The following is a 13,338-nucleotide window of genomic DNA, read 5'->3' as shown; positions in this document are numbered from 1 at the left end:
GGAGTCTACACTGGCTTTGCACTGCATTATGCTTAGGGTGTTGTATGGAAACTCCTGATGTGCAGCCAGGATTCCACGTAGTGCCAGGGTATGTGTGTATTTTTGTAGCATGGTATTCTGTTGTAATAACAATACTGAAATGCATTGTTATCCTCACATGCATGTGATAATGTGAGACCAGAACAGTGAGAGAAAGATGGATCATGTGCTGATGACAGCTGCAAAATGAAGCATTGAGGTGGGGGGATGAGAAAGATGGGGAGACTAGAGGTGATATCCCTGTGATCAATACATGTTCTATGCTGGAATAGAGCAGTACTGGCTTTCTTGTTCGGGAGGAAAATACATTGTGGTTAAATCATTTGGCATGACCTGATAGACCATGTTAATCTTGGCAAGAACATCAGCCGGCTCACTAGCTCTTTTTAGCAACTTATACCTTGAGAACACTTCTGTATCGATCTGAGGATTCGCCGAGACACTTCCTCATTTTCTTTTCTGGGTGTGGATCTAAGGGAGCCTGTGGATTTAGATCAGGGAACACACCAGGCTTATGTGCCAGCTCCCACGAGCGAGGGACAGGGTTTGTGACCTTTGTGGCGAGCCACGTTTTTTAAAAAGTTGGTTTACTTTGAATAAGGTCCCTATCTCCGGTCTTGCGTTTTGTGATCTATTTTTGTCTGGGATTTTAGAGCACATGCAAGAAGAGCGCAGGCCAGAGGGTGCTGGACTGCAGGTGTCCTCCATGCAGCTCTGCAAGCTCACTTTACCATGGGCTTGTAACATTTTTGCTACTCCAGCTCTGGACATCTCCTAAACACAGAGCTGGAAGGTGTAATTTCCAGCTTGGAGAAGCAGGCTGTGCACGTGAATTGGCTAATAACTTACTCCGGCTATTCCAAGGAGGTTGGGGATGCATCAAGCACTTTGCGAACTATGTGTGTGTGGCTTTGCCACTGAGGGGAGTGAAGGGCAGCTGCCAGGAAGACGACAGCACTGTGTGATGGATGGGGTGTTTGGGGGTGGGAGGAAGCGAGTTTGGCTTGCCACAGCAGTACAGACATCTCTGCAGTGGAACATGGCAGCCATTTGTTACCAATCAATTCTGCACAATGGCTTTCACCTATGGGGAGAGTTATCTGATGAGTAGGGTTGGATGGGTATCCCGGTGAAGCCCTGAGGGCTGCTTGTAAGAAGCATGCTGTGCCCCATTCCCCAGTGGGGTGTTCATAGTGAGTTGTCGATCCCCGAATATACCTCAGCTGGCATTATCCTGTGAGGGGACAGCGTCGAAGGCCAACAGAAGCGTGTGCTTGTGCATTCATCCTTAGAACAATTGCAGGTGGGCACAAGTGACAGAACTGCAGACATATGAAATTCAGGAGTGTTTAGACAGACATAGAATTTTGGTTCAGCTCTGTCGTGATGGGTTCAGGTGCAAAACTTGCATCTGAATCCCAATTTGGATGCTGAGCTGTCTCCCAGGCTGTTCTCTCTGCCCAAGTGCAATCTCACACACTGCTCAAGTCTGGGCCATCCCACTGTGGAGTTTGACACAAGCCCATTTCTAATGACCACATGAGCTTGAAGGTTCATTGTACTGAGATGCTGCTGCTGGTAAGTGAGATTTGAATGCTGAGCAGAGACTGCTCTGAGTCTGGGAATTTTTTGGCTCTCTGGGCAGGAAGCTGAGTGCTTCCTCTTTAACCAGTGGCAGTGAAGCTGGTGTTGCAATCCTCTAGGTTTCTGTTCTTGCAGCTGGGAGGTGCTTCTCTTACCTTGCAGCCCTCAATGCTTAGTATTTTTCTTGCATCAGTCAGTGTTTCATTACCAGCCTGAGTGGCTTCTGACTGGGTTTCCCTGCACAAGGTTCACAGCTCCGTCCTTACCCCATCTTCTCCCATCCTTTCTGAGCTCTGCTTTCATGTTGTTTGCAGAGGGAGCTTGGTGGCTGCTTTTTAAGGGATGTACAGAAGGACTCCACGTTAGCAAGAAACAGCAGAAGAGTTGGAGATTGGGGAGGGAGGGGGGCGCAGTGGACCCAGGTAGGAGAATGGGTGGGGTGAGGTGGATCAGTAACCTCTGAATACTATACTGCTAGAGACAGATTGTTCCTGGTTATGCTGATTGATATTGTCTGTGCACCACTGACCTCTGCTGGACAGAATCCGAACTCGGCCGTATGTCAACTCTCCTCTCTTCTGCTGACGTCTGATGGAGATTCTCAGACAGCTGCAGTGGCAGCAAACTGGGCTTTAGCCCATAGGGATCAGACTTCTTAGACAAGCCGCTGCTGTGAGGCTGTGTTGGTTCAGTGCAGTAGTAGGTGTGGCTGGCTGTGTTACAATCAGCTTCTTATGGAAACAGATGGGATCTCCTTGTCCAGGCTGTGTGTGGCTTGGTCCCACATCTCATTTCAGGGAGCAGGAGAAGTGGAATGAGTGTTAGAACAGCAGGGAGGCATGTGAAAGCACACTGGGGCTGGTTTGACTTTACTGTCTGCCGGGTGTGTGTGTGTGTGTGTGTGTGTAAACGGCTCTTTTCCTCACAGACTTGTCTTCTCCCCACTGCCTTGCACCTCAGAGCTTGAGCGGGCCTCATACTGAAAATGCAGAGCACGCCCAACTACCTCTGGAACACGGACGATGTGCTGGGCCAAGGGGCTACAGCCAGCGTCTACAAAGCCCGCAGTAAGGTGAGTGAGGGGCAGGAGGACAGCACAGGATGGGATGCCCTGGGGGTGGGAAACCTGAGTTGATTCGGTTGCAGCGTGCACATGCTTCTCTCAGGTGCAGAGTTTACTGGCAGTACATGGACCCACATAGGCTCCTAATTCGATTTCCCTCCAGTCTGTCCAACCCCGCTGCTCTCACACACACCTCAGTGACGTGTGGCCAAACCCGCTCTCAACAACCAGCCCTACTCTGATCTTCCAGCTGCCAAGACCTCCCAATTTGTGACATGCTTCCAAACCCTCCCACAAATTGCTAAGTGATGTACACCCCATCCCAACTCCCTGTAGCACCCCCCCACCACACCGGAGCTAATAACCCTTCCCATGCACTCTCTTGCAACCTGCTCTCAGCTGCCAATCCCTGGGCATGCCCTTCTCATCTCAACTATGTGTAAATTAGCCCTGGGTGGGTAGTTTCTATCACTATCACTCCGTGCCCTGTTGGTGCCGTGCAGCCATTGCTTCATGCTGCGCAGCCCAGTGAGCAAAGCCAGGGTTGATTTTGTATTCGTACAGTTGATCACCATTTTACAGTCCCTGCACTGCTTTCTTCCTCAAGCAAAGACAGTGGGCTTCAAAATCATCCAAGGCAGTTTCTTTTTATAACCTGATCCAGGCCAGTTTTCATTCTGAGGCTGACCTAGGCCATGGTTTTCAAGGGGTAATTTAGACTAAGGATCTGGTTCGGTATTTCAAAATGCCTTGGCTTATCTGTGTTCCCGTTCTATGCCCATGGTAAAACTCCCTGTGACCTTGGAGGAAGCGAGAGTTAGGTGAATGCCGAACGTTTTTGAAAAGGCATCCATAATAATTTGGAATGTATCGTGCATGAGTTCCAGGAAATGAACCCACTGGGACTGGGCCAGATGCTGATCAGTGTCTCTGCTCTCTGACGTTTATTCAAAGGGTTGTCTCTCTGCTCAGTTCAGAGTAAGGCTTTGGAAGGAGATGCAGTTTAAAGGATGCTTTATAATGTGAACCACTAACTCTCGTGGAGGAAAGACTGGAGGTGATGGTTTTGGGCCTTGGTGGAGATGTTTTACAGAACTGGATAAACATGTCCCGCTCAGCACCATTCACCTGGGCTTCGGGTGCACAGAGTGAAGTGCAGTGAGCATCGCTGTCCTTGCTTTGCAATGGGGAGAATGGGTGAATCCTACAAAGAAACACAGACTTGCCAGGGTCGTTTCCTTGCCAAACTGCAATGTACTAACCATGGCCGAGCTATTTTGGTCAGGACAGGAACTGCACGAAGGCACCACACTGGGTATGAAATGGGGAACAGAACTAGGGAGAGAGTCAAAGAACCAGCTACTGTAGTGCAGCCGTGAGCAGCGGCGGTGAATGAACAGTGTGTTAAACCCAGGGCTACTCTGGATCTTGTGGGCAGATTTTAAGGTGACACAAAGGGGAATTTGATTTCCAGTGGGAGCTGATCATCTCACTTCCCTTTGTGCCTTTTGAAATCCTCCCCCGTAATCCTTTCATTCCCATCTGGAGACTGAGCTGCCTTCTGGCTTTGGTTTTTATCATTCCCTCTAGAACAGAACTGCACCCACTCTACAGAGCATGTGTTGTCCACTAACCTGTTTTCTTGGCGGGTTAGCATTCCACCTGGGGGCTGCTCTCTGAATCTATCCTGTATCTTTTCTCCTCTGCCCAGAGATCAGGGGAGCTGGTTGCTGTGAAGGTCTTTAATAATGCCAGCTACCTGAGACCACAGGAGGTGCAGATGAGAGAGTTTGAGGTACTGAGGAAATTAAACCATAAGAACATCGTCAAACTGTTTGCAGTTGAAGAGACTGTAAGTCTGTCACTAGCTCTGCAGTGGGAAAGGTGTGGCTTGGTGGTAATGCAGCGGGACTTGGCTTTTAGCAGCTGTGACAGGGCACCCATTGCCGGGGTGTGCCACTGCTGCTGAATAACCACAGCTGCGTCCTGTGGCTTTTCTCTACTCACCCTCAACCCTCCCTATTGTTTCAGCTCAAAGCGCTTTACAGACATTCACTCGTGACATCTCTCAGCATGCTTGTGGTGTTATTCCCCACTGATGGATGGAGCATTGAAGTGACTTGGCCAAGGCTCCAAGGCAGCTGAGTGATGCTGCTAAGAATAGAACTCAGGTGCCCTGCCATCACATCTGGTGCTTTAACCACTAGTCCACCCAGAATCTCACCCCCTAAGCAATGGAGCCAAGTGTCCTGGATCTCACACTCAAGTGGTTCATTTGCCAATTCCTTCGAGTTCTGGGTGGGGTGTGTTGTGTTAATCAAGGACTTCATTTTGGGGGGCAGAGCTCATTTTCCCACCCAACATTCTTTTTGACTGTGTGGTCAGTCATTTCTGACTAGAAGAGCCACGTAGACTTCTTGGACAAGGAAGGGATGCCACACTTCCATGGACGGGGCGAGGGGTAGGACATAGCAGCCTGCTCCGGGACTCTATGCATAACACAGCATCACAGGGCTGCTCAAGGGATCCATCTTTCCTTCTGCCCCCCAGACCCAGGGAAACAGCAAGCAGAAGGTGCTGGTGATGGAGTACTGCTCACGTGGGAGCTTGCTGAGTGTGTTAGAAGATCCAGAGAACTCCTTTGGCTTGTCTGAGTCAGAATTCCTTGTCGTGTTGCATTGTGTTGGTAAGTATCAGAGCTACTAGCTACTGGCTTGGGTGTCTGTGGCAGGAAAGGGGGATAAACGGGTGCTCGATGCAGCTAGTGGGGACATGGGATTTGTGTTCTACTGTATATAAGAATAGTCACACTGGGTCAGATCAAAGGTCCATCTAACTCAGCATCCCATCTTCCAACAGTGGTCAATGCCAGGTGTCCCAGAGGAAATGAACAGAACAGGTTGTCATCAAGTGATCCATCCCCTGTCACCCATTCCCAGCTTCTGGCAAATAGAGGCTAGGGACACTATCCCTGTCCATTCTGGCTAATAGCCATTGATGACCTATCCTCCATGAATTTATCCAGTTTTTTTTTTTTTTTTTAACCTTGGCCTTCACAATATCCTCTGGCAAGGAGTTCACAGATTGACTGTGCATTGTGTGTTCCTTTTATTTGTTTTAAACCTGCTGTCGATGAATTTCATTTGGTGACCCCTAGTTCTTGTGTTATGAGAAGGAGTAAATAACACTTCCTTATTTACTTTCTCCACACCAGTCATGATTTTATAGACCTCTGTCATATCCCTCCTTAATCGTCTCTTTTCCAAGCTGAAAAGTTCCAGTTTTATTAATCTCCTCATGTATCAGCTCTCCTCACACTCAGCTCCTCGTCAGATCTGCTGTTGTGTAAAGAGGTGGATGGGTGCAAAAACTAACTTACTGCATGCCTGGAGGTGCATTTTACAAAGCAATGTGAATGGTGGAGAGCGAAGGCCTTTGTCTGCCGAATAAACGGGGAGTATGATCCCTCTGCCAAAACTGCACTTCCCATACCCACTTGTCCTTTGCTTATGCCAGCTGTGACTGTTAGTCAGTTCCCTTAAGAACTGAGACTGCCAAATTCAGGCCACGAAATGGTAACCGCTGTCTGTCACTACTGACCCAGGCTGGATTTGAACCAGTGACTTGGCAGGTGAAAGACTCCATACCCTGGAACCGAGCCCCTATACTGTCCACTTTCCCACCCTGAGAGGCCATTTGATGATTGGGCATCTCCATGAGCCTATGTTGGCAGGACTCTAGGTGCTGCAATGCTCTCGGTCCCAGTAGCAAAGCCCGCCTTGAGCATGTCAGGAATGTCACCCTATGCTCTCCATCGAGGTGCTTGGATTCTGATGATGCCCTCGGCATCCTGAGGCTGCTGAGAGACTTAACTGTGCAACTGAACAAGAAGGCAGGTTGTGCCTACGTTATCTCATGTCTGAGATGGTATGGTTTGCCTGTGCCTGGTTCCCCTCTTTAGAATGGACGTCATGCTCATGAGTCTTCTCTGTTTTATCACAAGTTCAAGTTAGCTTCACCGGGTCTGAAAGCTGAACCCAGGGCCCCCTACCTGCCTGAATTTTAGTCCACACCGCTGCCTGTTAGCAAAGCTGGCTCAGAGAAGCTGAGGCCATTCTAAGCAGTGTCTCACTTCCCCATTGTCCTCGTAGTGGCCGGCATGAACCACCTTCGTGAAAACAGCATTGTTCATAGAGACATCAAACCAGGAAACATCATGCGGCTGGTGGGGGAAGACGGGCAGAGCATCTATAAGCTCACGGATTTTGGGGCCGCTCGAGAGTTGGACGATGATGAGAAGTTTGTGTCTGTTTACGGGACAGAGGAATATCTTGTGAGTAAAGCAAAATGCCAGTTGCTTAAGGAGCAAGAGTTCAGGAAGGAAGGGTTACTTTTCTCAACGTACATGGTCTGGAATGGTAGGAGCATGGGCTGTTGCTATGCTTAACGTATAATAACAATACCTAGTTCTGCTATAGCACTCTGCATCATTATCCCCATTTTACTGATGGAGAAACTGAGTCACAGAGAGGGGGGATGTGACTTGCCCATGATCATCCAGCAGGTCAGTGACAGAGCTGGGACTAGATCCTAGGTCTCTAGTCTCTGTCTGTTGCTCTGTCTACTTAGAATGGACGACCTCCTCTGTCCCCAAGCGTTTCTTTCATAGATACTCATTTGCTTGATCTTCACTTTCTGTGGTCAAGGTTTTTGAAAGTGACTGGAGATTTGGAGTGCCTCAATTTTGGGGAGCCCAGCTTGCAGAGACCTGATTTTCGGTGCCTACGTTTTCAGAAAACCAAGCCCTCTGAAGGGTCTCAAGTTGGGCAGCCAAAAATGGAAGAACCCTAAATCACTAGTCACTGGGGAAATCTTGGCTTCCATGACCGACCTGCTGTAAGTAAAGCGGATTCATTCACAATGCTTTTCTTCCACTTCATCCTATTAGCACCCGGACATGTACGAGCGAGCGGTTCTGAGGAAACCCCGGCAAAAGGCTTATGGGGTGACTGTAGATCTGTGGAGCATTGGGGTAACCTTTTACCATGCTGCTACGGGCAGTCTCCCATTTATCCCCTTCGGCGGACCTCGCAGGAATAAAGAAATCATGTAGGTAGTGCCGCCGACAGGAGTGCGGTGTTTCAATGGGCTTTGTGTTGTCTGTTTTGGTGGAGTTTGATGAAGTGAATTGTGTCCTAAAGTGAGAAGCTGTAGTGACGAGTGGACGAGGTAGGCTGCATGGAGAGCTAACAATGCACCCCAATCCAGACCTGCAATACCTCCTGCTCTGCCAGTGCTGTGTGCCCCTCCAGATCTGCCAGTGCCTCCTAGTCCTTGTGTTGCATCCTTTTCTCGAGTCCCGCCTCTGTCCCGTTCTGAGGCTCTGAGGCTCAGATGTCTGCTGAAGACCCATTTCAGCTACTGATACCTCATTGTGTTGTTTTTATGAATGTGGAATTGATTGGGTGTGTTTGTGTTTATGCACCTTAGCTTACTGATGATTTAATCATCCAGATTCTCATGTATACTTTAGATCTGCTGGAAGTGTAGCCTGTGGCTGGCTTCATCTGCACTTCCCAGCATGCCCTGCTCCATGCTGTTCTTAGGAAAGGCCTCTTGGGGCAAGATAGAACATGAATGATATAGTAGGGACTGCACTTTCTGTGGGGCTGCCCCATCTTGGCAAGTCACCAATGCAGCCCCTGCTATTGACTGCCCCTGTGGTTAACACTACAGGGACGGACACCAAAGCCCCCTTGGAGACCAAGCTGGCCGTGCTGTCCCTAACTCAAGTACATGAGGGATTAACTGTGTTCTGCTCAGAGTGAGCATCCAGGCAGGAAGATGGCAGAGCTGCAGTTGGCAATCAGTGCCCCTTTCTATGGTACGTTTGCCCTGATAACAGTGTTTCTGTGGCTTTGTGGTTTAACGGCTGAAAGACGGGGCAGCTTCTGATTTGACTTCCACGCTGTTGCTTGAAATGTTCTCCCTCCCCCTGCCACGTACCATCTTCTGAAAGCAACGCAGCTTTTCCCCTGAGGGATGATGCAAACAGGTTTTGGATTTTTCTTTTCATACCTTTGTACTTCTAGGTGGGGGAGTGGGAGGTTGGTGGTTGATCGTTCTGGATAGCAGCTTCAAAAAGCAGATGCCTAAATGGCACCCAGGAAGCAGGCAGGTGCAAACTAGTCTAAGCATGTGTGGGTTATGTGGCTGTACGTGCAATTGCCCATTTATTTTGCTAGCACGCACAGTCTCTGCTCGCTTGTTCCCATTTGTCTGGTTTTCCATGCGTGATTTAGGCACCTCTCATTGTTGGTAAATTTTGGTTCTGTCAACTGAAACTCCTCCCTGATGATGTGGGAAGGTGGAGACTGATTTTCTCCTTAGCCGATCCATTTCACTCCCTCTGTCTGCCTGTATCCCCCTATGCACTTGCCATTAAATTTGCAAGCCCGGTGATTGGAATCTGCCAAGAGGAGGCCAGTTGTCCAGTTTCCACACAACAAATGACTTTTCTTTCAACAGGTATAAAATAACGACTGAGAAACCAGCTGGAGCTATCGCAGGTGTCCAGAGGCAGGAGAATGGGCCCATTGAATGGAGCTATGAGCTGCCCATCACCTGCCAACTGTCTGTGTGAGTATTGGAAGGGGATGGGGTTAGCCTGCAGTCTCTGCTTCCAGCAAGCTGTCCCTCCTCCTGCTTTGATCATAGAGCCTCCAACTAGTCAGTGAGTTGCATGGCCAGAAGTGCTGCTTTGGGCTGGAAAAGAGCACAGGGACTCTGCTCTGCCCTCAGCGTACTCTACAGATGTAGTGTTAGCATGCAAATATCCCTCCCCTAGATGTGCTCCTTCCACAGTGCCTGGACCAAGCGAGTCTGTAATAATATTTATACCTCTATATAAAGGATATTTTTCAGTGGTGCTTACGGAGATGTACACGCATTGTTCTATGGGATTTGAGCACTGAAAATCTCAGCTGTAAAAGCCTACTCATTCCATCTGCTGGACTTCTCCATGCATCCCAGTTTCTCTGTCTGATTATAAGCTCTCAGGGGTAGGGACTGTGTTGTCCGTGTCACGCGGGCTTACACAGCATAGCTGTCTACCCCCCTCTAGTGGCTGGACTGCAGAGATAGTTGAGTTGGCTACATCCTTTGAGCCAACAGAGCTGGGCTTCTAGCTCAGGCAGTGGAGGCTCTTGCTTCTTGATCATAAGGCGCATTACTTCAATCCCAGGTGCCCATGATCCTTCCGAGTGTCCCGTGTCCCATACAGCGCTGGGCACATGGCTGGTGTTTAAATAAATAACCTTGAGCATGATTAAGACTTTCGGAGCAATACGAGGCTCTAAAAAGCTGTGATTGCAGCCTCAAAGAGAATGTGTGGAGCCCATTGCTATCTCTGTGCCCTTAATTATAGTCTTCTGTGACTGTATACCTGTCTCCTGTGAGGTACTCATCAATATGTACCTAGAGGCCTGATTCTCATTTATGTTAAGGCTAGAGTGGTATAAAGGGCTGAAGTGTATATAAAATGCATCAAACCAGTTAGTGTTTGTCCTATGCTGTAAATCTGGGGAAAGAGATTTTGCCCGTTTTGTCACATTATCCCTCTCAGTTGAAGTGACTCACATCGTGTTGGTTAATTCCAAAATTTTCCACTATTGACAGTGTCTATATTAATCCTTTCACAGTAGAAGATATTTTGGTACTTAAAATCAGAATTTAGAGTGTAATTGTGCCGTGAGTCCTTATTGAACCTAACAGCCCTAATGACTTATCACTGTGATCAAGTGCATAACCAGTATGCGAGTGTATCAGTGTCTTAACAAATAACTTGGAGACTTCTCACAGTCACAGTCATCTGTAGCAGCTGCACTACTGGGTGGGATCTTAGTTTAATAATTTCTGCAGTGTGTTGTGACTTTCAAGGGGATCCTGAAAGTTCCACTGTCTCTCCTCTTTCTCCAGGAGCTACATGGATAATTTAAAAACCCCAACCGGGGAGATTTTCTTTGTCAATGAGCTCCCCAACTTCTATCTACTCCCCCTCTTCCCATGTCTCTCAGTTGTGTATTAACACAGGCTCATAATCAGCTAATGAGACTTTGGGCCAGAAGGCCTGGATTCTGTTCCTGGTGCTGACTCAGGTGCTGTATTGGGCAAAAAAAATGTGGTTAATTTGGGTTTTTTTTGTCATTTTCCTCCCATATGCAAAATGTAAATAATTATATTCATCTACTACACAAAGGAGTTTGGATTCATTCATGTTTTGTAAGTGTCTAGAAGGAAGTGCATTATGAGAGGGCATTGGAAAAAATATACATCTCTGGTGCTCAGGGCCGCCGGCAGGTGGTGGGGCAAGTGGGGCAATTTGCCCCAGGTCCTGGGCCCCGCAGGGGCTCCACGAGCCCTGGCCTGGTGGCGGTCTGGGTCTTCAGTGGCAGGGGGCCCTTCAGTGCTGCCAAAGACACGGAGCGACTGAAGGGCCCCCCACCGCCAAAATGTCCTGTGAGTCCTGGCCCGGCGGCAGTCCAGGAAGGGCCGGCTTCTCCATTAGGCAACCCTAGGCAGTCGCCTAGGGTGCCAGGATTCAGGGGGCGGCATTTTTTGCGCTTCGCATGGGGCGCATGGGAGCTTCCGGTTCCACTCCCGTCGTGCCGCCAAAGAAGGACCTTCTACCGACGTGTCGCGGAAAACAGCAGCAGGCAATTGAGCAGCTCAATGACCGCTGCTGTTGCGTGCGGCATTTCGGCAGACGGTCCTTCTTCAGCGGTGAGATGGTAGTGGAACCGGAAGCTCCCGCGCGCCCCATGGGGAGCGCACAAAATGCCAGCCCTCGAATTCTGCCTAGGGCGCCAGAAACCCTGGCACCGCTTCTGGGTCCAGGTCTTTGGCGGCATTTTGGCGTCAGGTGGGCCCTTCAGTCGCTCTGGGTCTTTGGCAGCATTTCGACGGTGGGAGGGCCCTTCAGTGCTGCCGAAGACGCGGAGTGACTGAAGGGCCCCCCACCGCCGAAGACCCAGACCGCTGCCAGGTGAGTACAAGCACCGCAGCTCCCCCGCTTTGCCCCAGGCCCCCTGAATCCTCTGGGCAGCCCTGCTGGTGCTCCATTTTGGAACAGTTTTTCTAGTACTTTGTTAGCCTCTTTCCCAGTGTCCTTTCTCTTAACATGCTTTGAGGTGATATAACTTATTAAACTCCCCCCCCCCGCCCCCCTGGTGCCTTGCCTGTGTATGGCAAGGCACAGTTCGTGAGAGGAGGGAAAATGAGCCAAGCATCTAATTCCAGTTCTACTACTTTCGTACAATGAGAGAGTTTCTTTACGTAGTTCCCCAGAGACATCAGAAGCTGAAGTTTCAGTGCTAAGGCACTGTCCATATGGAGCAAAAGGCCACCCTTTGTATCTCCGTTGTCTTCAAACAGCTGATGAAAACTAAAGAAATGAAATAAAATTCTGTTGATACCCTTCTGATAATCAGTGTGAAATATACATTCAGGAGTTAGGACATTTCCCAGTGAGCAAGTGTGCACATTGTAAAACACACCAGTACTGTAAAAGTCATCCCTGCTCCTCCCAGGTCTATTTTGTTCCAGGTCTTGTACTGTGCTCATTGCTGTGCTATCTGGGCACCTGAGGTCAGGGTTAAAACATATTGATGGGGCAAGGTGAACACTTTAATAAAGCTTACCTGAGCAGTGGTTTTTCCATCCTGTGAAAAATTTCAAGTTACCAAGAGTTCCTCCCAATTTAGGATGAGAAAAAGAGTGGAAATCTAGAAAATTTGCATGAACCAAAAATCCCCCCCAAAAGTTCAGTTTGGGCCAATCAAAATGTTTTGTTCTGGTTGCAACTTTTGTTTTTAAACTTTTTAGTTTAATTTTCACTACAATTTTGAACAAGGCCTTTCGATTTGAACAAAACTTTTCACTTTGAAAATGTTGAAATAAGGTGTTTCAACCATTGGGGCGAGGGGTCCAATCTTTTTTTTTTTTTTTGAGTTGGGAAATGGACACTGTTTTGCAAACAGCTTTGACTAGAACCAGTGGGTGAAAAACCAGTCAAAATATTCCCAAGCAGCTCTAGACTTAAGCTGCTGCTGCTGTCTGTGCCATCCCCCTCCTGTGGCTAAAGGAGTTTCAGTCTCTAGGGCTGTCAATCCAGCGCCTCTCGCTAGCCCTAAATTCCCCTTAAAAGAAAAGGCATTCATTTCTTAAACCCTCCCCTCACGCTCTTCCCCCCCCCCCCCCAAATCTTTCCATCCTATCAAGAGACTTCAAAAATTCGACAGAGCTTTATATTCAGTCTGTCTCTTCCTGGCTGACAGCCTGTGAACCTATTTATTCTCCGTTACATCCCCAGGGAAATGAATATTGGGAAAACAAAATCCCTGGTTCCTGAGTTTGATTTATTTGGGAGGGCTAAATTGTAATGGAGCATCTGGAGAAATGCATCTGACAAGCCCATGGATGCTGGATGAATATTGTATGGGGCTGTGTCAACGAAAGCTGAACGTATCCTTAATGATGAAAAAGTATAGGCCATGCGTTCCTGAGAACTCGTCAGGGAAGCTATTCGGCCATGCCATGAAATGGGGAGTAAGTGGTATACAATTTGATGATGTGTCGTCCTTATAATTCCCAGT

At 48.6% G+C, this 13,338-nt stretch overlaps 1 protein-coding gene across 6 annotated transcripts in view; it reads left to right on the top strand.

Moving 5' to 3' along the window:
• Positions 1–13,338, top strand: part of IKBKE (inhibitor of nuclear factor kappa B kinase subunit epsilon) — a 158,721-nt gene that overhangs the window by 8,286 nt on the left and 137,097 nt on the right. For 4 of the 6 annotated variants that reach the window (XM_050954021.1, XM_050954025.1, XM_050954024.1 and 1 more), the window contains exons 3-8: positions 2,584–2,695; positions 4,398–4,538; positions 5,237–5,372; positions 6,838–7,019; positions 7,635–7,795; positions 9,215–9,325. In XM_050954021.1, the coding sequence (XP_050809978.1) occupies positions 2,609–2,695; positions 4,398–4,538; positions 5,237–5,372; positions 6,838–7,019; positions 7,635–7,795; positions 9,215–9,325 (818 nt within the window). In that variant the 5' untranslated portion in view covers positions 2,584–2,608. Of the gene's footprint in view, positions 1–2,551; positions 2,696–4,397; positions 4,539–5,236; positions 5,373–6,837; positions 7,020–7,634; positions 7,796–9,214; positions 9,326–13,338 lie in introns of all 6 variants that reach the window. The other 2 variants (XM_050954023.1, XM_050954022.1) reach the window with 2 other exon arrangements.

The sequence above is a fragment of the Gopherus flavomarginatus genome, chromosome 5 (assembly GCF_025201925.1).
Source record: "Gopherus flavomarginatus isolate rGopFla2 chromosome 5, rGopFla2.mat.asm, whole genome shotgun sequence".
Taxonomy (NCBI): domain Eukaryota; kingdom Metazoa; phylum Chordata; order Testudines; family Testudinidae; genus Gopherus; species Gopherus flavomarginatus.
Note: the sequence above shows the minus strand (reverse complement) of the source record. Positions and strands in the feature narration are given on the sequence as shown.